General features: G+C 29.5%; 2 protein-coding genes across 7 annotated transcripts in view; one reads left to right on the top strand and one right to left on the bottom strand.

Annotated features, from left to right (window-relative positions):
- Window positions 1-10,263, bottom strand: part of LOC106692319 (E3 ubiquitin-protein ligase MARCHF6) — a 22,914-nt gene extending 12,651 nt beyond the window's left edge. The window contains exons 1-5 of one of the 2 annotated variants that reach the window (XM_014438231.3): window positions 10,034-10,263; window positions 9,176-9,363; window positions 2,132-2,333; window positions 824-1,075; window positions 434-704 (exon numbers count right to left, since the gene is read on the bottom strand). In XM_014438231.3, coding sequence (XP_014293717.1) covers window positions 434-704; window positions 824-1,075; window positions 2,132-2,333; window positions 9,176-9,351 — 901 coding nt within the window. In that variant the 5' untranslated portion in view covers window positions 9,352-9,363; window positions 10,034-10,263. Of the gene's footprint in view, window positions 1-433; window positions 705-823; window positions 1,076-2,131; window positions 2,334-9,175; window positions 9,364-9,435; window positions 9,586-10,033 lie in introns of those variants that run through there. The other variant, XM_014438218.3, reaches the window with a different exon arrangement.
- A 164-nt stretch (window positions 10,264-10,427) lies between these two features.
- Sec71 (ADP ribosylation factor guanine nucleotide exchange factor Sec71) overlaps window positions 10,428-25,554 on the top strand; it is a 67,050-nt gene continuing 51,923 nt past the window's right edge. For 2 of the 5 annotated variants that reach the window (XM_014438201.2, XM_014438176.2), the window contains exons 1-9: window positions 10,428-10,680; window positions 10,823-11,016; window positions 11,092-11,238; window positions 11,312-11,491; window positions 14,628-14,724; window positions 16,572-16,663; window positions 18,563-18,747; window positions 21,758-21,992; window positions 24,926-25,095. In XM_014438201.2, the coding sequence (XP_014293687.1) occupies window positions 10,557-10,680; window positions 10,823-11,016; window positions 11,092-11,238; window positions 11,312-11,491; window positions 14,628-14,724; window positions 16,572-16,663; window positions 18,563-18,747; window positions 21,758-21,992; window positions 24,926-25,095 (1,424 nt within the window). In that variant the 5' untranslated portion in view covers window positions 10,428-10,556. The remainder of the gene's footprint in view (window positions 10,681-10,822; window positions 11,017-11,091; window positions 11,239-11,311; window positions 11,492-14,627; window positions 14,725-16,571; window positions 16,664-18,562; window positions 18,748-21,757; window positions 21,993-24,925; window positions 25,096-25,554) is intronic. The other 3 variants (XM_067047461.1, XM_014438208.2, XM_024359091.2) reach the window with 3 other exon arrangements.

Genomic DNA, 25,554 nt, shown 5'->3' with positions numbered 1-25,554 from the left:
TAAATTCATAATTAAAATTATACTTATGATGGTTTATAATTTCATTTTTATTTAGAAAATTTTGTATTTTGGTCTAAGGCTCTAAAGCCTTATTCTGACGCATGTATATTATTCTAAAGGGATAAATAAAGAATATTATTATTATTGTTATTATATTCCATATTTTGTTAAGTACATCCCTTTCTTTTTGAAATATTGTCATATAGTCACTTTGTTATTAATTAAAATTTTAATTATGTGACTATATGACAAAATTTCAATAAGAAAGGGATGTACTTGACAAAATGAGGAATATTAGTACTTATAAATAGGGAACCCAAAACGTACAAACAAATTTAAAATATTGATAATATTCTAAGGAAGTTTATTTTTCATCTCAGCTTCTTAATAAAAATAACAAACAACTTCTTAATGAAGAAAATTCAAATAATACCTTGGAAGTGAGACGCTGTAACGTGATGTTTGAGCCCCAATGCAGACACTGCTAGCTGTCCCATATGGTATGGGCAGAATGCAAATACCAAAATGAACAGAGTATTGAGCGAGACGACCCAGAACACGTGTTCCAGAAAGACTAGAGATCCATCGAGGCCCAAGAGGCGTTCCCACGTCAACTCCTCTGCGGCTCGATCCCATTCCAGCGGGTTCCAGTCTCCAGCACCGCCCCCTCCATTGTCACCATTATTATCTCCTCCTCCAACCTCCTGCAACAGTGAATAGATTATATATTATCACCACTGTAAATACTAGAATCTTTAGGATCATCATCCTAATATTTATTAGATATTGAACTTGCAAAATAAAAAAATTATTTACAACTCACCTCATTAGCGGGCTGTTCAACAAGATTGTTATTAACCTGAGGTTGGGCCTGCACTTGCTGCTGCTGGGCGCCACCTACCCAACCTCCGTCTTCCCTCTCGAGCCAGTCGGGGCCGCCTCCATGGAGTATCTGCTCCCGCAACCAAACGAGTCCAATAAAAGCAAACAATGTACAAGTCACTACAAAGCAGCCATGGAATATATCAGATCCAATGTTTTCAGTAGACAGCATATCCAAGGGGAGGGTCAATACCTAAAAAATAACAAAACAATTGAAGGATAATTTTAATCCATCATAACAGATTTATAAAAAGTGGATAAGAATTATTTATGGTATTTTTATTTTTGGATTTATTCAGTAAGTACATTCAATGTGGTCCGACCAGATGGCAACATCTATTTAACATTTTCTTTGAAAAGATCTCATTCTATAGTCCAAGACAAATTTGTCTTACATGAAAATAACATCAAATATTTAATCTATAAATAAAAATAATTGATAGAATAAAAGAAAATATTATTATGGGACTAGACTTATTAAGCCCAGAAACTGAAATAATACAAATAGCTCAGTTTAAACTATAATACCTATAGCATAAAAAAATATATAAGAAAAAAATTCCTATTGTGAATTCAAAATTAAAGCAGAAATAAAGTAACTAAAAGAATATGAATTAATCAATTAGTTACCAAAAAAAATTTGTGCATACAAACATAACACAAAAATATTAATATATGGTTATCCTTATTTTTACAGGTCCATTATCTGAAATTGTGTAAATCATGTGTCTGGTCTATTTTTAATCTCAAACGTGAGCGTCAGTCGGAAAAAATAAAAACTATTCCACTCCTGTTCTCCTTTAGAGTGGAATAGTAAATAAAAATTAAAAAAGATTGTTTTATTTTAACTCCCTTACCATGTCTGACCCCCTTAGTAAAGCACTTTAACAATTCTTATTCAATCAACAATTAATTGTAAGTTTTAATTACTAACTGATTTATTCTTGTATTTTTATGATTTTTGATTCATAAAATCATTTCTTCTTCTCACTAACGTAACTCTGAATTCACTTTGATGTAAAACGATTCCAGACATAAACTGTCTAAAGATGTAACCCATTGCTTTTTTTAAATTTTTTGAATGTCAATCTTGATAGCAACAAGGACCATCTTCTCATAGATAATTGATACAATAAACTATTCAATATATAATATAAATTCTAAAAAAATTTCAACTCCAATAGTATTATATTTTATAAATTATATTATTTAAACATTCGATGATAATAATAAAATAAAATTAACTCACAGAATCTACAGATCCATTAAAGAGGCAGCGATAAACTCTACATGCTGTAAGCGGTACGATTCCGAGCCATGCAATAGCGACTAAGGTATAATGAATCCAATATTTGACAGCAGTTGCGATACTCGACAAGAGACCACCTGCGACATCTCTTATGGGCAGTCGCCGAGGCATGTCTGGTGAGTAGATGGGCATAAAAGAGAACCTGAAAAAAATAAATACTGTGGGTAAATTTTACACCTAGACATAAAGAAAATTGACTGTTGCCATTGCCTTCAGAGAATACATAATGGTGAAAACATTGAATGTGAATAATAAAAAAATAAGTGTTATATAAAATTGGATCATTTGATCTAATTTAAGGTTTGAAATTTAAGGAGGAAAATAGCGTAATGGTAGTATTGTATCAAAAACATTGTTTAAAACTTTTACTATTGTTTTAAATTAATACATTTATACATAATTTATTTAATAATTACAATTATTAGAACTATTTATTTACATTTGAATGCATTTTATAAGTAAATGATATACATTTATATATTTGGACATAATTTGGATGTTTTGTGATTTTTAATTGTATTTTGTAATAATTGATTTTAACAGTTGTGAGTTACTCAAGGTCACAGAGCAACAGCCTTCTTCAATAGACTTGATAAAAACAAAAGTCTTACATTTTTACATATACAAACTAGAAACGTTTATAGGACTGAAATATTTATATATAAAAGAACTAAAGTTTATTGAATATCATAAACTGGTACCCAACTAGTAAAAATAGTTAAAACAACTTTCAAATTGTTAACTAAATGGGTAACCACAAGGTGCTTTGGTCTTGGTCCAGTCCATGAAATAGGGTAGTCTGCTTTGTGACATTTAACAGGTCACATTTATGTGAATTGTTTTAAAATTCCACATTATAATTAATAGGAAGCCATCTTGTAAACATTTTTAAAAAGTTCAAAGCAGTTTTTGTTAACTGCAATAAACTTATTTATTATAAAGAAACAGTAAAAGAGATTAAATGACATAAAATAAAATAAGTTTCTATTTGAAGAGAAAGTGATTTCTTAAAAGATGTAAGAAATTATGCACATTAAGAATTAGTAATATGCAGAGATGTAAAGGAATATGTGAATGGGCGTATAGCTTAAAGAAATTCCCTGATTTCCATTTGATTAACTGACCCAGCAATTCTTCACTATTGCTATATTTGAGGATATATATGTATCGTAATATCCTTTTTTGAAAAAAAAAAAAAGTTGTTTTTTATGTATCAAAGATTTTAGTTGTGTTTTTATTTTTATGTAACAATGTTTAACATTGTTCATTTAAGTTATTAAACCAAAATGCAAGCTAACCAGTTTTTGTCAGTCAAATATGAAGTAAAAATACGATATTCGAAACAAAAAAGATAGCAGCGCACGTCCTTCCGAAGTCTGTTGAATTGTTTATGTTGAGAAGATAGATTGAAATTTTTCAACTTTTTTTGTTTCTCTACCATAATTGTAGAAAAAGAATAATCTAAGAAGAAATAGAAGACAATAACAATTATCAATAAAATAATTACATCATGAATCATAGCAAGTAAATTAGAGCAATTGTACTACAATTGATTTTTTTTTTTTTAATCGGCGAGTAAACATTGACGATAGCAGAAAGGAAACAAGCACTGTTTGTTTGGATGGCAGGGTGAAGGGACCTGAAGCAGGAAACGAGGGCATCTCCTGGAAGAGAGGAGGCGGATCATCCTTTGTCTACGTCAGTGGTAGACATCAAGAGTCACCAGACATCTAGAATCATCCATGAAGATAAAGTGACTCTTTGTTTGGATAGCCGATGGATGAGATTGTTGACATTAAGTGTTTGTTTGTGAAATAGAAGACAAAGAAACTTCAATCATCAAAAGATTATCTCAATTGGTTAGTTTTGTTCTACCTAAATTTAAATACAAATGTACAAGTAGCTATTAATTTAATTAAGTTTGATTAGTAGAAAAGTGTCTGTTCTGATTGCCTAGAAAAACACGCCCTAATATCAAGGGTCAAAAATGTTATAAAAAATAAAATAAAATTCTCCTTTCTGTTTAATATTATAATATAATAAAGCTTTTCATTTGAACCTAAGCTATACTTTAGATATGAGAATAAGTAAAAAACTAGCAATTTTTATTTTTATTTATTTTAAATAAATCGAGAATATTACAATATATATAAATATATAAATATATATATATATATATATATATATATACATATAGAGAGATTTAATGTACCCCATTGATAGTTTGTTATAAATTATTGTACCTAGTTAAAATTAAACATTTACATGGACTTCATTATTATAATTTGGTAACATAAATCAAATCAATTTATAGAATAAGAAATGAAAATGAAATTTGTACTATCTGCCAGACCAACTGCTCTATCAAAGTGTGGTAAAAGATTTTTTTAGGAGTGAAACAAAGTTGATATTCGTTTTCTAAATTTTTGCCCTACATCAGCCTTAGGTTTATTTAAAAAAAAAAAAAAAAATAGAAATATTTGCAACACGACTTAACCAATCTACATGAAACATGGGATAACAAATTAGAACCAGAGATATAAAATAAAACATTTGAAATTTTTGTTTTTAAACTGAAACCAATATTTTGCCCTTTTAAGGACATTGATTAAATCTAACTTTTATTAATTTGGATTAAAAGAGCAGACATTCAGTTTTCCAATGGTAATATTAACGAAGGGAATGGATAAAATGCAGAGGAGTTATCAACGATTATATGAACCAGTCGCAGGAAAAAATCCTCCGAATAAATCAAGGTGACAAATTGTCAATTTCCTTGAAAAATGGTATTTAGCAGTTTGAGGCAACACTAAAAAAAAAAAAAAATGAAATGCTTTTTCCTAAAAAAAAAAAAAAATGTTGACTTACTTAACCCCTGGTCACATTATGTTTTTATAATTTTCTGTAAATATAATATAGCTTAATAGAATCAGTAATACATTTTTCTTATTCTTCGGAAAGAGACGAATCGATTGGTGTACAAAAACCATAAAAAAAAAAAAAAAAGTATACTTTCTGAGCTACAAACCAACAATGCTTAATTTTGCTTACAACCTGTTTTTCTACTTGAGAATTTGGGGATTTTATAGTCTTTAAACCTTACCACGGTGAAATGGAACATATAGAAAAAACTCCCACATAAATCGGTCCAATAATAACAAAGTATATCATAAGTATATACTCAATATATATTCACCAGGCTACTGAAATTTGAGAGCTCTATGGCTGTCGTTGTGAGAGAATGCATTCAAAGAATGGGCCGATTACAGGGGACAGGGTATTGGTGTTCGCCATTTCAAAGAGACTAGATAAGAAGAGATAATAAATGTGTGCGAGAAGCAGGTACTCTCAGGGTCAGAATGGGCGAACGCCTTGAAACTAAATATAAACTACTCACCCCTGTGTGAGAAATTTCTAATTTTTAATTTCTTTGAAAAATGGTATTTGGTACTTCCAGACGAAGCTAAAATCAAATATGATTTACTTTTTGAAAAAAAAAAAAAAAAATTTGCTGACCTATTTAGTCCCGAACCACATGTTTTTATTCCTATATTATTTTTTTTACCGTGGTGATATGGGATATTTTGAAAAAACTCGATGCAAATCGGTCCACTAAAAAAAATTTTTTGTTTTTGACAAAGATTCGACCATTCCCTTTTATAAATATAAATAACAAAAGTTATACAAAAAGTCTCAACAATTCTTTATTACATGTCCAACATTTCGGCCAATCCGGTCATCATCAAGGACAATCTTAATTGTAGTTTCACAGCCTCAATATTGATTGTATACAATTTTTTGCAGACTATTATGCGAAAGTCAAATGAACACAGTCAACACTTTGCAAAGATTGTACTTAATAAGTAAAATACTTTATAAAGTAAAGTATTTGTAAAGGGTATTAAGGGTATTTGTATTACGAGGGTGGTCTGAAAAGTTTCCGACCTAACAAAAATACAAGAAATTTTTTCTGATTTTTTTTTTTCAACATAGTCTCCTTGTATCCCTACACACTATCTCTGTCCTCCGAGTGCAGTTTTTTGATGAGGGAACAAACAGAAGTCGCTTGGGGCTATATCTGGTGAGTAAGGCGGATAGTCAAGCAGTTCAAACAGTAATTTGTGGATTTTCGCCATGGCAATTGCATACCATGTGGCCATTTTTCAGCAAGTTCTGCCTTCAGCTTGTCAATCAATGATGCGTAGTATGCTCCTGTAATGGTTTTTCCTTTTTAAGATAGTCAATTAAAATAACTCCAAAAAATCAGTCACCATCACTTTCCCAGCCGAGAAAAGTGTTTTTGCTTTTTTTGGAGCTGGTTGCCCCTTCGCAGTCCACTGTTTGGATTGTATTTTTGTTTCTGGTATATAATGGTGTATCTAACTTTCATCTACAATAACTAATCGGTGCCACAACTCAGAATTATTGTTCCTAAACTGCACCAATAGAGCATTGGAAATGTTCATTCGAACACATTTTTGGTCTAACGTGAGCAAATGCGGCACCCAACGTGCGGACAGCTTTCTCATATCTAAATGTTGATTTCATATGTAACAAATACGTTCTTTTGACATGCTCTGTTGACTTTAATTCTAGCATCATTTGGTGAACTTTGGCAATGTTTTTGTCGGTAGTTGCAGTTTATGGACGTCCTGAACATTCATCGTATCCCAAGCTCTTACGAACATGTTTAAATTCAGCTTCCCAAAATTTCACTGGGGTAAATGATGGTGCAGAGGACTCTGCCATCTGAGGACCATACATAGAATCCAACTCTTCCAATCCAAAACTTAGGACATACGATATAACTAATAAAGAATTGTTGAGACTTTTTAGATTATCTTAGTGATTAATAATAAAGTTATTTCATATGTTTAGTTAGCAGATTGCTACAATTATTTGATGGTTCAGTAGTGAACAAATGGGTCAGAACTTATAAAATTATCCAGCGATGATAGATTTAAAATGAAGAAATTTAGCCCTTTTCAGTAATGCTTCTTGCCACACCAGCCATTTGAATAAATTATAGAACATTTTTTGATATACTTTAAAATTGCTGATACTTTTTGAAAAACAGAATGTAAGACCAATAGAAATTATATTGAATTATAATGGAAAATAACAAATTTTATTGTTTAGGAAATGCCTTTAGGTAAATCTTCAGCTAAACATATTTATGTAGTACAGTGAATATTTTAGAGTTAACAGTATTTTTCATAGATGAAAAAAGATGAAAAAGATAAAAATGAAATATAATATAATTTTTATAATTGATATTGAGAATTAAACTGCGAATTTATATTCCAAATTAGAAAGAATTTCATTTAATATTTTTATATTGTAATGAAATATAAATATGTACATAAAAGCAGTATTAAGAGAAGTTTGTAAGAGTCAATGGAGATAAAAAGATTAATAAGTCGAACACATTTTTTATTGAGTACCTCAGGCCTTAATTTTAGGCCTATCAGGGCTAAATCAAACAAAATAGCAACCACAATAAAATAAAATTATTTTTTTAAATTATATCAATGTTTTTACATTCTACTATGGTTGTAATCTTGTTTGTATTTAGCCTTGATAAAGGCCAGAAATTTAGACAGAAACAATGACACTAAATAAAACATAAGACTTATGATGATGTGTTTCATTGTTGATGGCAGATTCAGTATGAACATAAGATGGTCAGGGATAAGTTTACAGGAGCAGTAATAAACCCAAGCAAGTGAAACATTTTATTCAAATTTGTGTCATTTTATCTTAAATTTCATCCCTTACACAGGACTAAAAAACCAAATATAATAGAAATAACAATCATAATAGAATGAAAACTAAAAAAGAGTGTAACAAGAAATTAAAAATATAATATAAGAAGGCAACATATAATGCTGGAATAGTAAAAATTTATACAAAAAGATAACAAACATTGAAAATAATATAAAATAGAAAAATATAATGAAAGTTATTAAATTCTTATTATTTCATATCAAATGTTAAATTCTTAGTTCATTATTTGTTATCTTCTTATTACATTGCTTTTGTTTATTTTCATTCTAATATAGTTGTTATGTTTCTTAGGGCGGATAAAGGCCTCAAATGTAGGCTGCAATATCAGCACAAATAAAAGGTTTCATTTATTAGTGTTTATAACTATGCCAATGACCGCACCTCTCCTGACAACTTTCTCCTCAGAAATAAGTTTAACTTGATAGCGTTCTTCTCTCCAATGATTGCATCCCCCTAGCCAATTTCTCTTAAGATAATTCAATGGTTAACTCAAACCACAACATTATCGAAATATAAAGTTTTATATGTATTTAAATCTCTGGCAAAATTACCCGATTCTCAACCACAGGACATTCTTACGAGACAGTTTGGTCAGCACATGGCTATGACTGGCTTACATTTACACACACATTAAGAACTATTTTATTAAAAGATAATGAGTCAAGGAAGCATGAGCCAAGCCACAATTTTTATCCAATATATACTAACATTCAAGAGAAAATTTGGTTTTCCAAGCTAGGAACCCAGAGCTGTAGTTACAGTTATTCAAAAAATTATTCTTAAACAAATTTTGGTCCTAAGATACTGACTTTGATAATGGTTATATGATTATTGACCACAACCTTCCTTGAAACCTATAAAAGGAATTCTTTAACAATTTAAGGCATATGTTTCATATAAACAATATGTATATAAATAACTTTAAAAAGATCATACACTTCACGAATAGTTACTGATATTGCTTGCTACAAAACAAAGTACTAACACTCTGGTCTTAAATTTTAGAAGCTTGAGAAACTAAACCTAAATTGAAACAATAAATAAACTTACAAAATAACAAGAAATATTATTTTAACAATTCAAGCAAAATAACAGTTTAACAGTCAAACCAACTCACAGCTTGGCTTTAACATAAATTATAGTTCTACTGAAAAAAACAAATCAGTTTTATAAAATATAGAATAAATTTTGACTCACCGATAACCACACAATTCGCAATATTCTTTGTGTGAATACCTCATCCATTGGACAAGACATTCTTGGTGGATCCATTTGATGGACCCAGTGCAAATACATGGGTGGAATAGAGGACGATCGCTGGAGCCCTCCGACCGGCAAACACGACAAATATCACCACTTTGGGTATCCTCCATCTTCTTTAAGACCTGATATACAAATGAATTCTTTATTTATAGAATCATAAGCAGAAATTGGATGTTTTAAGTTTCTATATTCACCATCTTTAAAATATGGAATCTTGGCATAACTCAAAACAATAAAACAAAATCAGTCATTAGCTCCATAAAGTTAAAGATAAAAGAAGTGCCTACAAAATTTTATATACTAGAGTGACTAAAATCACATGTTATTTTGATAAAGAAAGCATAACGATTCAGATTCAACTATGAACCAACAATGAAAAATAGACACCCATATTAAAAAACATTAGATTCATTTCTATTACCCTAAATTATAGAAATTTCATGAAATTGAGTGAATAGGTTTAGGCTAAGTGATTATAAATGAAATCATATGTTATATCGAAAAATAGGCTATCTTTCACAAACAATAAACAACATTAAGGTTCTTTGTAAGTTTTTTCAAAGAGAGATGATAATTATAGCAAACTATCGGAGAAGTTTTATTTTATAAACATGAAATTTTTTTCATGAATTGTCATTAACATGGAACCCATGACTAGCTAATTTATAAACATAACTTAGAGCTCAGTCCTACATGAAGATATCAGTGAGTGTAGATATCAGTATAAACGGCAAATAAACTAATTTAAGGATTAAGATTAAGTAAATAATGGACACAATTAACGAAACTTACATACAATAATAAACTTCACATTACAAATATGTCATAGTCTTAATTTAAGAATTCTTTCACCAAATCCCATTATATATAAATAAAAAATGCCATCTTGCGTAGTTTTAACAACAGCAGAGAACTAAAGCAGTGCAAGTAACAATATCAAACAAGTTTATTCCAAAATTTCACAGTTGTGAAGGTTGATGACAGTCCACTGGTTAGAGTCACCACTTCATATAATACTCGAGAAGTAATTAGTCATTATTAATTGGATCTTCACCTATGATTCATGCAATAATTAAATACAGATTCATAAAAGTTTTGACCAGTATTTTGGAAATTTAGTTTTAAGATCTAAGGAAAAATAAAGATTTTGTTAACATTGAATTATATTTAATGTATTCAGGTTTATGTATCACACGTAAAACAAGATGGCTGACGTATTGAATGTTGTCACTTCTGTTATCTGAAGTCCTGTTCGTATGAATCTAGAATTATTTATGGCCTTTCAATTCGGCGATATCTTTTTTTATTGTAAAAAATGCAAAGGAGTTTCAAAGCTAAAGAAATGTTTATAGTCCGAGCATTAGAAAAAATATTAGCTGATAAGGATATCAAAAGATCACATCATTCTCAATTAAAAAGAGCATGTGAGGTGGCATTAGGTAAAATTACACAATATTTTATTTTTTTTTTTAAATATTTATTTGTAACCTGTCATTACTTTTTGTTTTTTGGTTGAGGGGATTTTATTTTTGTTGTGGGGTCCTTATGTCTAGAATCTTTAAGGATTGCTTGCAATTGTAGCACTTATCATTGCAGAGGAAATAAGAAATGAACTGAAAGAAGGGGACATAGAAGATCCCAGTAGTTCATCAGCTTTGCCTCTTCCAAAAGAAGGAAATGACATAGTATCAGCCGAAAAATACTTTCTGCCTTTTGAACTTGCATGTCAAAGTAAATCACCTCGAATAGTTGTAACTGCACTTGACTGTTTGCAGGTTTGTATTGTTTTGTACAATTGTTCTGTTTTATTTGTGTGGAGTTTTCATTGTGTAAATTTAATCATCCTACAGAAACTTATAGCTTATGGGCATTTGACTGGAAACATACCTGACTCAACACAGCCAGGTAAACTATTGATTGATAGAATTGTCGAAACAATATGTGGTTGCTTCACAGGCCCTTCCACGGATGAAAAAGTTCAACTTCAGATCATTAAGGTGAATTTATTATCTAAATATAAATAAGAGTAAATTCTTGTATTTATATTAATATCTCATTTTAATTTTTCAGGCAGTATTAACTGTCTCAACTTCTCAACATGTCGAAATCCACGAAGGAACAGTTCTCCTTGCAGTTCGTACGGTCTATAACATCTATCTGGCCAGTAAAAATCTTATCAATCAAACAACTGCAAGAGCAACACTTACACAAGCTATTAATGTTATTTTTTCAAGAATGGAAGCACAAGCTGTAAGAAAGTTTTGTGTTTATTTAGAATAGTTTTAAAGTTTATCATCATTTGTAGTACTGATATATTTATTGTTGAAGTTTTTGAAAAGTATTTTAGTACTATAAGTTGTGCTAGATAAGACCTTTTGCAAATCTTTCACTTGGGTTTAAACTAAACCATAGTTTTTATTTTTAAGATATTCATAGTTTTACGGCATATATATATGAATAATATCTTGGAAAGAGTTTGGCAACTATGAAACTAATAGCTAAAATTGCCATGGATACAATATTTATTTATCAATGGTTCATTCATTAATAAGGGTTGTTTTCATAGCAATTTTTTCCCATCTCTGATCTTGGATATAAATATTTGATTGTGGTAGTTACTGATTATAAGTAATACTTAATAATTATATAATTATTTATCCCTTTTTTTTTTTAGATTAACACTTGTTTAATATCTTAAAGTAAGATTATAAACTGCCATATTTATTAAGAAGAGCAATAGTTACATTTGTCTCTTGTAACTAACAGTTAAAAGGAATTTAGTAATTTTTTTTTAGTTATAAGCAGAATTTTAAAGATAAAGAAAAGCAAATTAACAGTTAACGTTTTATGGTCATTTAGAAGTTTATTGTGATAATAAAGTTATATTAGCCTCTACCATTCCTCCTATAGGTTTGAAATTCCAACCTAGAAAATATAAGGATTCCTAATGTAATAATAACATTGTCAGCAGTTTCTTTTTTATTTTAATAATACACTTACTTTCTTTACTTAAATTTTGTTCTTTTGGTAATGTCAATCATTTAATTTTAAAATGTACTAATTTTATATAAATATTAAAATTAAAAGTTCTTAAAATTTATTTTACATTAACATACAATTATTACATTTCTTTAAGAAAATACACTTACTTTCTTTACTTAAATGTTTGTTCTTTTGGCAATGTCGATTTATCGTAAAATATTGAAATATGCTAATTGTATGTAAATATTAAAATTAAAATTGGAATTTCTTAAAAATTATTCTACAGTAAAACATATTTATTACATTTCTTCAAGGAAATATTAATTAATTTTCTTTACAAAATTTTTTTTTGTAATTCATTACGTAGAAGAATGTTGTGTCTAAATATAAAAGTATATTACATTATCAATGATTTGATTTTAAAAAAATCATTATTTTTGTTTTCTTAAACTAATGGTATTAAAGTTTTTATTTTTCAAATCTTCTTCTCTTAATTTATTTACCCTTGTTTAACATTTAATTATAGATTTTTATGGGTAATGTAATGAAAACAACTACGCTAAAAAGTAACTTGAAGTTTCTGAATAAGCTTTATTAATTCATTTTCTGTCTAGACTCGTGAAAATAGCAATTTAAATAATCATTCAATCGATTTTAAAACGAATCTCATATAATTATAACTTATATTTATATTTATCGTAACTACAAGTCTTTCAAAAAGTATCACATTTTCAGTCATTTATTTATTTAAATTTTATTATCTATTTTTTTAAAGTAAAAATTTGACTTATTAAAAATCTTAAATATTACTTATATTGTCTTTTCCATGTGTAATAAATGCATTTATTTGAATCATTGAATTTTATTTAATAATAATATTAGCCAATTTAATAAGGTTTATAATGTTAAATGTATATCAAACTAATCAATATATTTTGAGTAATATATTTAATTAACCTGTTATTTTAAGAAAATAGGGAATTCTATTGTTATGGCGAACTGTAGATTTTAATTAAATAATAAATAAAAGGAATATGGTCCGGGTGCGGTCAAGAAAAACTCAAATAGTAGAAATATACTAATTTAATGAGCCAACGTTTTTTAGTTTTGACTGCCGTCAAAATAGCCCTGAAGAAGCCCTGCAACGTGGGGCGAAACGTTGGCTCATTAAATTAGTATATTTCTACTATTTGAGTTTTTCTTGACCGCACCCGGACCATATTCCTTTCATCTTCACACACGGTCAATCAATAATCTTCCAGTAAATAATAAATAATTTAATTAGAATTGTCTACTAAGAAAAAAATAACTTCATTAATAACAAATCAGTTTAAAAGCAAAATGTGCATATTAAAAATATTTTTAAATTAGTTAACCTTTATTCAGAAATTAATTTATTGACTATTTTCTCAATAGTCTGGAATTTTCATTTGTTTGAAAGTTGTAGGAATATTTTTCAAGACCTGATGGTTTTTGATTATTTTTTTTTAAAGCATAATTGAACAAAAGGTGCTTATAATAGGGGTGTTCATGATGTGTTAAATGTAAAAAGTGTTTACATGCTAAATGTTATAAGTACAGGGATTTTGTGCTGCCTAATTTAAAGTCCATGTTATATGTTAAATGCAGAGGAGCTCCTAACTTTTCTGAGCAACTTGTTTTACTACCTTTCCTTCCTGTACATTCCAATTATTATATTTATCCATTACTTTATTACAGTTTCAAAAACGTCCAAAACCAAAACAACACTAACCAAACACCAAAAACAGCAACCAACCTATCAAAACAACAGCAAACAAAATGGTGTGGAGCTCAGCTGGGCCCTGTTTCATAATGAAAGCTAATAGTATTAGTTGATAGTACAAATGTAAAAGCTAGTGTGGTAATAAAACTAATACTAATTTTTTTCATGATAGGGATGGCTATTAGTGATATTACAGGAATTAAAAAGTACTAAAGTACAAGTTACTATTGTACAAGTCTGTGTAATTGAATTAAGATAAATCTACAAGACTAATAGTATTAGTTTGTACTTTATTATAAAACAGGGCCCAGGTCTGCTGCTTGAAGTCATTATTCATTTAGCAGATCTATTAACAAGCTCTTAACCATGTTAAATGTTATCGTTTTATATGATAAAAGAAGGAAATATTTGTCACACAACTTTTTCCATTTAACACATTTCAACATGTTAAAGTTGAGATTATGAATACATCTAATAAACAAAAAAATATTTTTTATGGACGGTTCGGATTACGGAACGCTCTAGTGTGAGTTCACTGTTTTATTCTGATCTCTCTTTTTTTTTTTTTTTTTTTTTTAATCATATTGTATTGTATAATTTAAATAAGTAATTGTATTGATTGTCTATTAAATTAAAATTTTGGTTATTTTTCTTATTTAGCTGGATGACTTGGATAAGCAACGTGACACCCTTGAAGAGGCCTCTAGTACGGAAGTTGTATCAGATATTCTAAACACGATTATCGACAGTATTCCAGGTTGGTATATTACTTTGTAACTGTAATGATTTTTGAATAATGTTTTTAATATTTATGTGAATACATAAATATTAAAAAAATTATTCAATAACAATTAGAAAAAGTTTATTTATTGCCCAAATTTTAAAAGTTTTGTAAATTTAGTCTTATTTGTTATTCCATTGATAGTTGAAGTTAGTGGGTATAAGTAAAATCCCTTTTAACTTTCAGTATTTGACCGAAGGGGTAAGGCAAGATGATAGAGGTTGGGAATAACATCCAACTGCAGATTTATTTTTAGTTTTTATGAGGAGGAATATTCAACTCACTCAAGCTCTCGAACTAAATCGAGTTTTTATAGTCATTTCATAGTGTAATCAATCAATGAATTGCAACATGTTTGTTAGCAGATAGAATATTTTGATCAGTAGTTCCCAGAAATGGAACCATATGTGTACTCTTCAGAAATATATCTGAAAATTACTGTTTACAAGTGTATTTTTACATCTTTTTATAGTGAATTTACCTGTTAAAATATTTCAATTAACACTCAAACGTTAGGAAAGTTAAACCAATCTGATAATGAGCCCTCGCAGAATTATGATACCTGACCTCCCTCCCCCACCTCATGACCCAGCTGCAGTCCCACATACCACTGATTTTGAGAGAGGACCTTTTAAAGGTGTTTAGGTTCTCAAACTGTTCAAGACTTATAAAATTATTCGTTCAATATACCGTATCGATTCTGAAATATTTCCAGGATATCATTAGCGCACTCTAGAAATGTAGCTCGAATTATGAACAATCAAACTGTTAGCCGAAGTGACTGGTATGCCGTTTTTGTTTCTGTGGCAGATGCCTAGCAACATGGTATACATGTTGCTGGTGGCTTTGCAACAAAAGCATCTCGACGTGCCTCTTTATAGAGTTAGTGATTAAGTCTCAAAACACTCTAAAAACAAATTATAAAAGTGTTAAATTGATTTGCAATTAAAAGATTTAATAGTAATGTGAAGAATGACAAAATAGGATTATTTTAACTGAAATTGATAACCTGGACAGAATAGCCTGAAAAAAGTTTTTAAATTATTGATGTGAGTATAAATTGTGTTTAAGATTGTCCTTGAGGATGGCTGAATTGACCAAAACGTTAGACTGTTAAAGAAATAAAGAGTGTTGTGAGACTTGAATTGAATACAATTTATTTTATTAAAAAAAAAATAATAAATTTTGCTATTTAAGTTGAAATTATTGTTTTAAATTGGATAATTTTATTTTTAATGTTTCCTGATTATTTCCGTACTTATATGGCCAGCCTATTTATTATATATGTGCATAGCGTGTATTGAAGTTTTTTGTATCTGTTTTATAGTCTACATTAGTATTGATACTTTTAGTTATGTGAATTGCTTCTAAGATCCTCCTGCTTTTTGTATGGGCAGTTCTGTTAATGGTAGGCATTGCAAGTTTATTCTTCGTACCAAATATCATTTTATTTTATTACTGTTAATTTAATGTTTATTTTCCATCTGTAAGAGTTAATATATTGTGTTAACAGCAATAATGTTTCTTATTTCATGACAACTATTTAACACCAAAATGTGTAGGATTTTCTATTCCAATCTACCTGCAGTCACAGCTTTTTGTCATCTCTATTTTTACCTGGTGACTGGTTTTGGGTTTATTAATATTGCATATTATCTAATTTGAGCTTTGTTTATTATCATTTTGTCAAGTTTTTCCAAAATTGAAATGCATTAATCACTTTATCTCGGTGAACTTTATAAGATTATGTTCTTTGAGTATAAATCAGTTTTTGTAACTTTTTTTTTCTGATATTATCAATTGTTCATTTGATTTTTTTTTAGTTCAAGAATCGATTCCAGACAATGATGAAAGTGCTACTGGATCCTCCCAGGTTAATTCTCAAAACAGTTCCCTCAACAGGGCACCTTCTCAGGTATGTGAAATTAATGTCTTGAAATAATCTCTAAATGATAGTGTTGAGGTTAGAGATGGCGTATTTAATTTAAGTGGAAAGTTATAGGTTTTAATTTAACTGGAAGATAACAGACCATATTGTCTTTGCTCTTTCTTGAGACTGTTATTGTTTAAATAAATATGAAGAAGATGGTCAGGGTTGCGGTTAAAAATGAACACAATAGTTTTCAACTATTTATTGTCCGACGTTTCGCTCCACTTCATCAGTGCTAAATGTTGTAATGTTCTTAGTTGTTTTGTTTTTTATCTTTTTATCCCTGATGAAGCCCTACAAAGTGGGGCGAAACGTCAGACAATAAATAGTTGAAAACTATTTATATATGTATTGTAATAATCAAAAATTGTTATAAAATGAAATAAATTGAATTTTAATAGTTTTAACTTATTTCAAATATAAAAGATAGCTTGGGTTCAAATTAAAAACTTTAATATTAAATAGATAATAGAATTTTATTTAAATTTTATAACATAATGGACTCTTTTCTCAGAGCGGGTTTCCAGGCAATCAGAAACAGACGACACTTAACTACTAATAACACTTAAACTTAATTAATAGTCATTTTACAAATACAATGATTTCCAGTTAGAAACAAAGCTAACCAATCACACAATTTCCCTTGATGATCGATGGTCCCTGCTATCTTCTTGTCTAAGATGCTATGTCCAACTCATAACAATGACTTCCCTCCTTCCCGCTTCTCGCTGATGGACGTCTTCTCACCAGGCCACCCAATTCAAGAGTGCCCGTTTTCTCCCTTCTATCTTCAATGTTCACTGTTCACTGATCCAAAAATAATCTATTGTAATACAATCGCTCTGCTTTATTTGCTATGATTTACAATGTAAATAGTTTACTGATAATTTTTATGTTCTTCTATTCCTTCTTTGATTATTCTTTTTCTATAATTATTGTATAGAAAGAACAAAAGTTGAAAAACTTCAATCTATCTAAACACAAACAATTCAACGAACACTTTGGAAGAACACGCACCGCCATCTTCCTTGTTTTGAACACCATATTTATTTTAAACAATGAAAACTGTTTAGCTTGCTTTTTGATTTAAAATAACAAATAAACAATACTGAAACGATATACATAATATAAAAACATAACTAAAATCACTTATATATAAATATCAAATATTGATTAAAAAAGAGGGTATTACAATATACATATACATATATATATTATATATAGTTTTTATCCAAGTTTTATCTCAAAACACTCTTTACTATTTCTTTAAAAGTTCAACTTTTTGGCCATTTTGGCCATCTTCAAGCACAATCTTAAATATAAATTTACACCTCATGTCCAATTTTAAAAACTTCTTGCAGGTTATTCTGCCCAGGTCATTAATTTCAGTCATAATAGCCCTATTTTATCCCTTTTTCATTAAATTTTAAAACTTTTAATTACAGATAAACTTAATACTATTATCACTTGCTGTGTGATAAACAAGTGACAGAATATATTATTTAAACAAAAAAAATTTATTCTTTTTTTTGTTTTATTTACAAATAAAAGAATATTCACGAAAAAAATAAAAATTAATATTATATCTAGAAATAGTAAAATCATATGTTTTTTTTTCTTTTGGGTAGGTTACCGGAATGGTTATGTACTGAATATCAGAGACGGGAAAAAATTAGCTATAGCTAAAACTAATAGCTAAAATTGCCATGGATACGACATTTATTTATCAATGGTTCATTCATGAATAAGGGTCGTATCCATGGCAACTTTAGCTATTAGTTTCATAGTTGCCCAACTCTGCTGAATATATCTGCTACAATACTATCCTCAGTTTGTAAGTATGGTAATAGTATTAATTGCAATTGTATTTGTTTGTTGCCATAGGATAGCATGGATGTAACAGGAGAGGGAGGGGTAATAGTTGGTGTAGATAGCAGTGGCGGTGAAGGCAATACCAATAAAGTTCAAGCCCAGTTCACTCATATTTTACAGAAGGATGCATTTTTGGTATTCAGGGCTCTCTGTAAGCTATCCATGAAGCCTCTACCAGAAGGAAATCTTGATCCGAAGTATGTATAATTATGATTGGATAAAACCATTTAATTGTGATAGCGAATATCTTGTGCCTCTATCCCTTTTTTTTCTTCATTTAGAAAACTACCTCAAATATGAAGTGTAGATAGTTGACTGTAGATTAATAAGTAGAGAAGATGGTCGGGGGGAGGGGTGCAGTCAGCGAAAAACAAATAAACAAAGTTCAGTTCAGTTTAGCCAGAATCTCGAAGTTCCGTGAATAAGACCTGAAAATTAGGTTGAAATGTTGGCACGAATAAATAATTTGTGTTTTTTTGCTGAACGCACCCCGACCATCTTCTCTTCACATCAAATATGGTTTGACCAGATGCCAAAATAACAAATAAAAATGAGAGACATAAGTGAAATTTATTAATTATAATTGTAACTATTAGGGTGTTGTGGAGGCTACTACAATTTTTAAGCTAGGTCAGTATAATATGAATTAATCTATAGTGATAAAACTGATAATTCAATTAAAATTAATAAAATGAAAATAAAGTAAACAAATAAAATAATTATTAAAAAAATAATAAAAATAACTGAAAGGACTTTAAAATGAATAATTAAGCTGAAGTTTACAATTAGTGAATTAATAAAATAATTAGAATAAAGCAAGATGATACAGAATATGAAAAAAATAAGGATATAGTAATATCTAAATTCACAATATCTATAACTAAGCACACACATCTATAGCTAAATTTAATTTTAATATAATGAATAATTATGTGATGTTAAGAAAAAATACAGGCAGATATGGTCATTTGGAAAATCAAAATCAGTTATTAGGAATCATAGAAGTAAGAAAGTATCAAGTCAGATATTTCTTTTTCCATTTTCTTTGTGGTTGATTTATTTATTAGTTCATCTGGTTAGCGACTGAACAGATATGGTCCATATAGTTTGAAGTACCTTTACCAAATATATTGATATAGGGTTGTTCAATAAATTAAATTTTTTATCTAACATTTTTCATATCCATCATTTATTTTCTAAATAATTTACTATCCATAAATTTTAAGATAATTCTGTAAAAATAAAATAGTTTAGGTGTCAAAGTACCAAAAATGTTAACATTTTCTACTTTATTACTGCATTAGCCTGTGGAAAAAAATCAAAATCTGATGAAAACTTTAATAGCACTTTTTTGAATCTTTATTGCTGATAAAGAAATGAAAGTCTGCCAGTACGATCTTTCTACTTGCCAAAATGGCAGCTGTTTCTAAAAATCAATTTTCCATTCGGAGCTCTATATCTTAAAAAGTAGGAACAACACTAGAAAATCTAATAGAATATCATTTAAAGAAGAGTAAATTTGCTAAAATATGAGCCCTAATAGAGCTATTCGCGTTCAATAGTTCATGAGATATGCTTTTTTTAGAAAGCAGCATTTTATAAAAAATGTACTGAAAATCAGTAGTTAGTGAATTTATTTTGGGAAATCTATATCTCAGGAATAATTATACATACAGATGCCTATTAGACCTCAAATTAAAGCTAGTTTTATTTCCTAAAAAAGTATTTTATGTTAGTGTATGTAATAGTTTTGAAAGTACTGTTAAAATTTTCATCAGAAAACAAAAACGTATTGAAATTAATGAAAAAAGAATGTAGTCCAATCCATGTTGGTTTCCTCTGTTATGAAAATCCATAAATTACTGCATTATTATACGTTAATTCCATTCTAGGACCAAATATTTAAAACATTAAAATTAAGAAAACTGTTGCACTAACAACAGAAACATGACAACAAATTTAAATTTAACAAGAGGCAGTTTTTTCTGAACACAATGATTATCAAATCTCAAAAATGACTTTTGGAAGATACTCTGTTCTCAAATAGCAAGTCAGAACAGAGTTGCCAATATATTTGTCTACAAAGTAAAAGAAGAATCAATAAGAAATACTTCCAGACAAAGATAAAGGATAACCTAAAGAAATGAGTAACCTCCTGTATTCATAACTTAGGAGACCGAGAATAGGAGGGATAAAGTGTTCGAAGTACCTATCTAATCTCAAACTGGTTGGGTATTACCAAGTTCCGGACTGCCACTTGCTTTGTTTCCAGTAGGAGGTATTTGTTATGGTTTGGAGGGGAGAAGGAGCTAGGGTGGGGGGGTGCATGAGTTCCTTCCCTACAGGCAAACTTATCTTAGTTGCACTATGGAGTAGGTTTGAACTATTGCAGGTACACTTCACAGGAAGTTTATTTTATTCTAGAAAAACTTAAAATTTTCTCGCTCTTCATACCATGATTAATATCTTGAAAGCTACTCACCCTAACAAAACAATTATTACAAAACAAGTTGAGCCCTAATAGAGTTCTTAATATCTGGTAGTTTCTGAGAAATAGTTTTTTCCAAACCAACATTACTTTCTAAATAGGGGAAAATTCTACATTTCGCAAGATAATGAAAACTGCCACTCCTATGAAGATAAACGTCCTAAATTACTTTAAACTAGCTTTACTTTTAGTGTTAATAGACATAATGATGTTTTTTGAGATGTAGATTCCTCAAAATAAATTCACTAGCAATTGATTTTTCTGTGCTATTTTTTATAAAATGTTGCAATTTAAAAAGCTATATCTTGGGAACTATTGAACATAAATAGCTCTATTAGGACTCATATTTTAGCAAATTTACTCTACTTTAAACAATTTTCTCTTAAGTTTTCTAGTTTTGTTAGTAGTTTTTAAGATATAGAGCTCTGATTGAAAAATATTTTTTTTTAACGTTTTGTAACAGCCCCCATTTAATATTCACCGAACTATACTTGGCAGACTCATCAATTTTGACTGGCAATTATACATGGTTTTCACTAAAGTAATGAAAATTACAGACTGATTAAAGTAATTTAGTCAATTATTTACTAAGATGATCCTTAAAATCTTTATCTAAATTATAATTTAATGAATATGAACTTTGATAATGCAAAGTAGTCTTATAGAGTTTTATATAATTAACTTAGTTTTAATACATCATTTAATAATTATATTTTCAGGTGTCATGAGTTAAGATCTAAAGTGCTCTCTTTACATTTGTTGCTGTCGATTCTACAATCGGCAGGGCCCGTGTTCAGAACAAATGCAATGTTCGTGGCTGCCATCAAGCAATATCTTTGTGTCGCCCTGTCAAAGAACGGAGTTTCATCAGTGCCTCAAGTATTCCAGTTGTCACTATCCATTTTCTTGGCTCTGCTTGACAAGTTCAAGATGCATCTTAAAATGCAAATTGAGGTATTTAATCACTTTCTGATTTTCTTTAATATTTTTGATAGAATGATATTTCGTTATTTATCTCTCTATTATATAAAAAGTTTTTAGTGATCACTGTGTAATATTGTATTTTATGTATGATCACCATGTGATAGTTTATTTTACATATGTGGTGGAATAATAAAAATTGGTCATAAATAATTGAGTTTAACTGATGAACGCATTTTGTGGAAAAAAAAAGAAAAGAAAAAGGTTATCTGCATTAAATCATCTAGGCTACAAGGTGTGGCAGAAATGTAATGAGACTGGCAACACTGCAAGCAATCTGGTCTACTGGTAGCCCTGAGCTGTTGTCCTCGATAGAGCACTTGTTTCAGTACCCTGCCGTAGCTCTGTGTGAGTTACAACTCCTCCCATTAACTTCGTGATTTTTGTTACTGCTATTAGTGTAGTTGTGCATCATGAAAACTAGAAAAGTGGAAATAAGTAATTGAATATATACCTATATGTATGTATTAAATTACTTATTTCGTCATGGGGGTACGAAAAAAAAATGAAAGATGGAAAAATAGAATTAGGAGTAACGTTGTGCCATTAAATCCTGTGTTAAGCTTGGAGAATTGGCAAGTTCAATGTTTGAAAAATTAAAACAGGCCTATGAGAAACATTCTTTATCCCAAGCTCAAGTTTTTCGCTGGCACAAATCATTTTTAGAAGGCAGAGAACACGTTGAAGATGAATACCAGAAGATATTAGGGAGGCCTTCAACTTCAAAAACCAATGAAAACATCAAGCATGTGAACACTCTTGTGAGATCAGGCCACCATTTAACATTAAGAATGTTGAGTGAACTCGTTAATTTGAACAGATTTACTGTTCATCAAATTTTAACTGAACATTTGCTCATGCGAAAGGTCTGTGCCAAAAAACCTCACAAGTCAGCAGAAGGACATTCGAAAAAACAAGTATCTTGATCGTCTTGACAGAATCGCTAATGAGTAAGATTTCTTTAGCCATGTGATCACAGGTGATGCATCATGGATTTTTTAATACGATCCCGAGACCAAGAGGCCAAGTTAGGAGTGGCACACTGCAAACTCTCCTCAACGACTGAAAGCTCAAATGAGCAAATCAAAAATTAAATCAATGCTAATTTTTTTTTTTTACCAAAGGGTAATTGTCCAAAAAGAATTTGTTCCTCTAGAACAAACCACTAACTAAGTTTTTTATAAAGATGTCCTTGAAAGGCTCAGTAAAGGGTCATTTGTGTAAGACCAAACATTGCAGACAAATTTATGCTCCATCACGACAATGCCTCATGTCACACTGCCTTCTCCATAACAGAATTTTTGACTTCAAAAGGCATTCCTGTAGTTTCTCACCCCCCTATTTACCTGACCTGTGACTTTTTCCTAAACTGAAAAATGTCCTCAATGGTCATCATTTCGGGACTTTGGAATACATCCAAGAGAGTGTAACGGATATGCTGAAGACCATACCAGTTGAAGACTTCTAGTGCTGCTACTAAAAGTGGTAACAAGATTTCCATTGGTGTGTAGCCACCCAAGGGAACTACTTTGAAGGAGATAACATTGATGTTTCAAAAAAATAAAAACTTAGGTACATAAAAAAATCAGTTTCATTACTTTTCTACCACACCTTGTATGCTACAATATCTGTCTGACTATCATCATTAACATCAGGAATGTCATGCGCTAAGCTAAACTTGTAAGTAGGTTGTATTATTATGCTGTTTAGAAACCTATGCATTACTGATGGGTTGTGTAATGGTACAAGATTGGTAGTGAGAAGTATTCAGAAGAGTATACTGCACTGTAAGATTTTATCAGATGATGAAAAAGGTGAAATTGTATACATTCCAAGGATCTACACTGACCATTCACATGGCCTTGGGTATGCCATTCGTACTGAAACAAATCCGATTCCCTGTAGAATTGACATTTGCTATGAGAGACTTTCCTTTAAGTTGTATACACTTTTTTTAGCTTACAATTCAAGTTTAGATTTCCATTTTCAGTTACTTTGAAAGTTTTGTTAACATGTTACTCCGTTTTGAAGTTGATTCTAGTTATTTTTACTTCATAACAAAATTTCTATAAGTTTTCAAATTGCCTGTTGACAGTAACATTCTTGATTTTTTTTTTTTTTTTTTTTTGTTTGCCTGAAAAGAAGGTCAATTCACTTATAGTAACTCTAAAAAATTTCAATTTTCAAACCATAACACACCAATTTTATTTTCATCTCTGAGAAGTGAACCATTTCTTCACAAATTCATATCAATGACTAAAGACAAGAAATTTAAATAAAGCTATATCAGACTTAATCTGTGAACTGTTAGTATTGAAACTGGAAAATAAAGTGACTTTCACTCGTTAATTCAGTAGATTCAGTGCTTATTTAATTTCCATTGGTAACTAAATTTATTTAATATATCTGACCAGTTGAGGAACACTATCAAAAAATTCAGAATATCCGTTTTTGGAAAATAGTTGAAAATAGTGATTTGTAACACCCATTTAATACTGTAAAATTCAAGCTTTGAACTAAACTGAATCATTTTTAGATGTAAAGTTTTAATTTCTTATAAAATTTTTTATGAGAATGTATTTGAATTAAAATACAAACTTTACTCAAAATACTATATATTTATTATTTATACACTATATAAAACGATATTATCAACTTATACGAATAAATTATTAATGAATTGATTACTAGACAGTTAATAAACAGATATACTAATATTTATTAATTTTATTTAACATTGACATAACCTCTCATCAGCTTTTTAATTATCTAGTGCTCTCTTGTGGCAACTATTTAAACTATTGCCCTGGTATACATCAGAGAAGTAGATACATTAAATTTTTATATTATGCTCCTCAATTTTTTTTTATCATCTTGTATTAATATTTCTCATTTATTTTTTTCAGGTCTTTTTTAAAGACATATTTCTGAACATTCTTGAAACTTCAAGTTCAACATTTGAACACAAGTGGATGGTCATCCAAGCGTTAACTAGGATATGTGCCGATGCACAATCAGTCGTTGACATGTACATAAACTATGACTGCGATCTGAGTGCTGCCAATCTCTTTGAAAGGTATTATCATCAACTGATATTTGTAAATCCAAATTTAACTATTTATATAATCTATATAAATAATTGACAATATAATTTCAAATTATGAAGATGGTGTCAGGGGTGCGGTCAAAGAGAACAAAAATAGTTAACAACTATTTATTTATTGACATTTCTGTCCACTTACTTTCTAGAGCTTCATGTGGGTTAAAAAGATACAAAACTACTAAAAATATTTTGACATAGTAAGATAATAAGATACAAAAAGTTTAATTATAGTAGGATTAAAATTATATAAATATAAGTGAAATGAAAATTATATACAAATGAAAGAAAAGAAGAAATAAAATAATGAAGAAGATGGTTAGGGTTGTGATCAAAAGAGAAACAAAAATAGTTAACAACTATTTGTTTTCCGACATTTCGCCCCACTTTGTAGAGCTTCATCATAGCTGTTCAAGTTGATAGCTTTAGCAACTT

The sequence above is a fragment of the Halyomorpha halys genome, unplaced genomic scaffold, assembly GCF_000696795.3.
Source record: "Halyomorpha halys isolate HHAL.00 unplaced genomic scaffold, Hhal_1.1 Scaffold53.1, whole genome shotgun sequence".
Lineage (NCBI taxonomy): Eukaryota > Metazoa > Arthropoda > Insecta > Hemiptera > Pentatomidae > Halyomorpha > Halyomorpha halys.
This window is presented reverse-complemented; position numbering and strand designations above follow the sequence as displayed.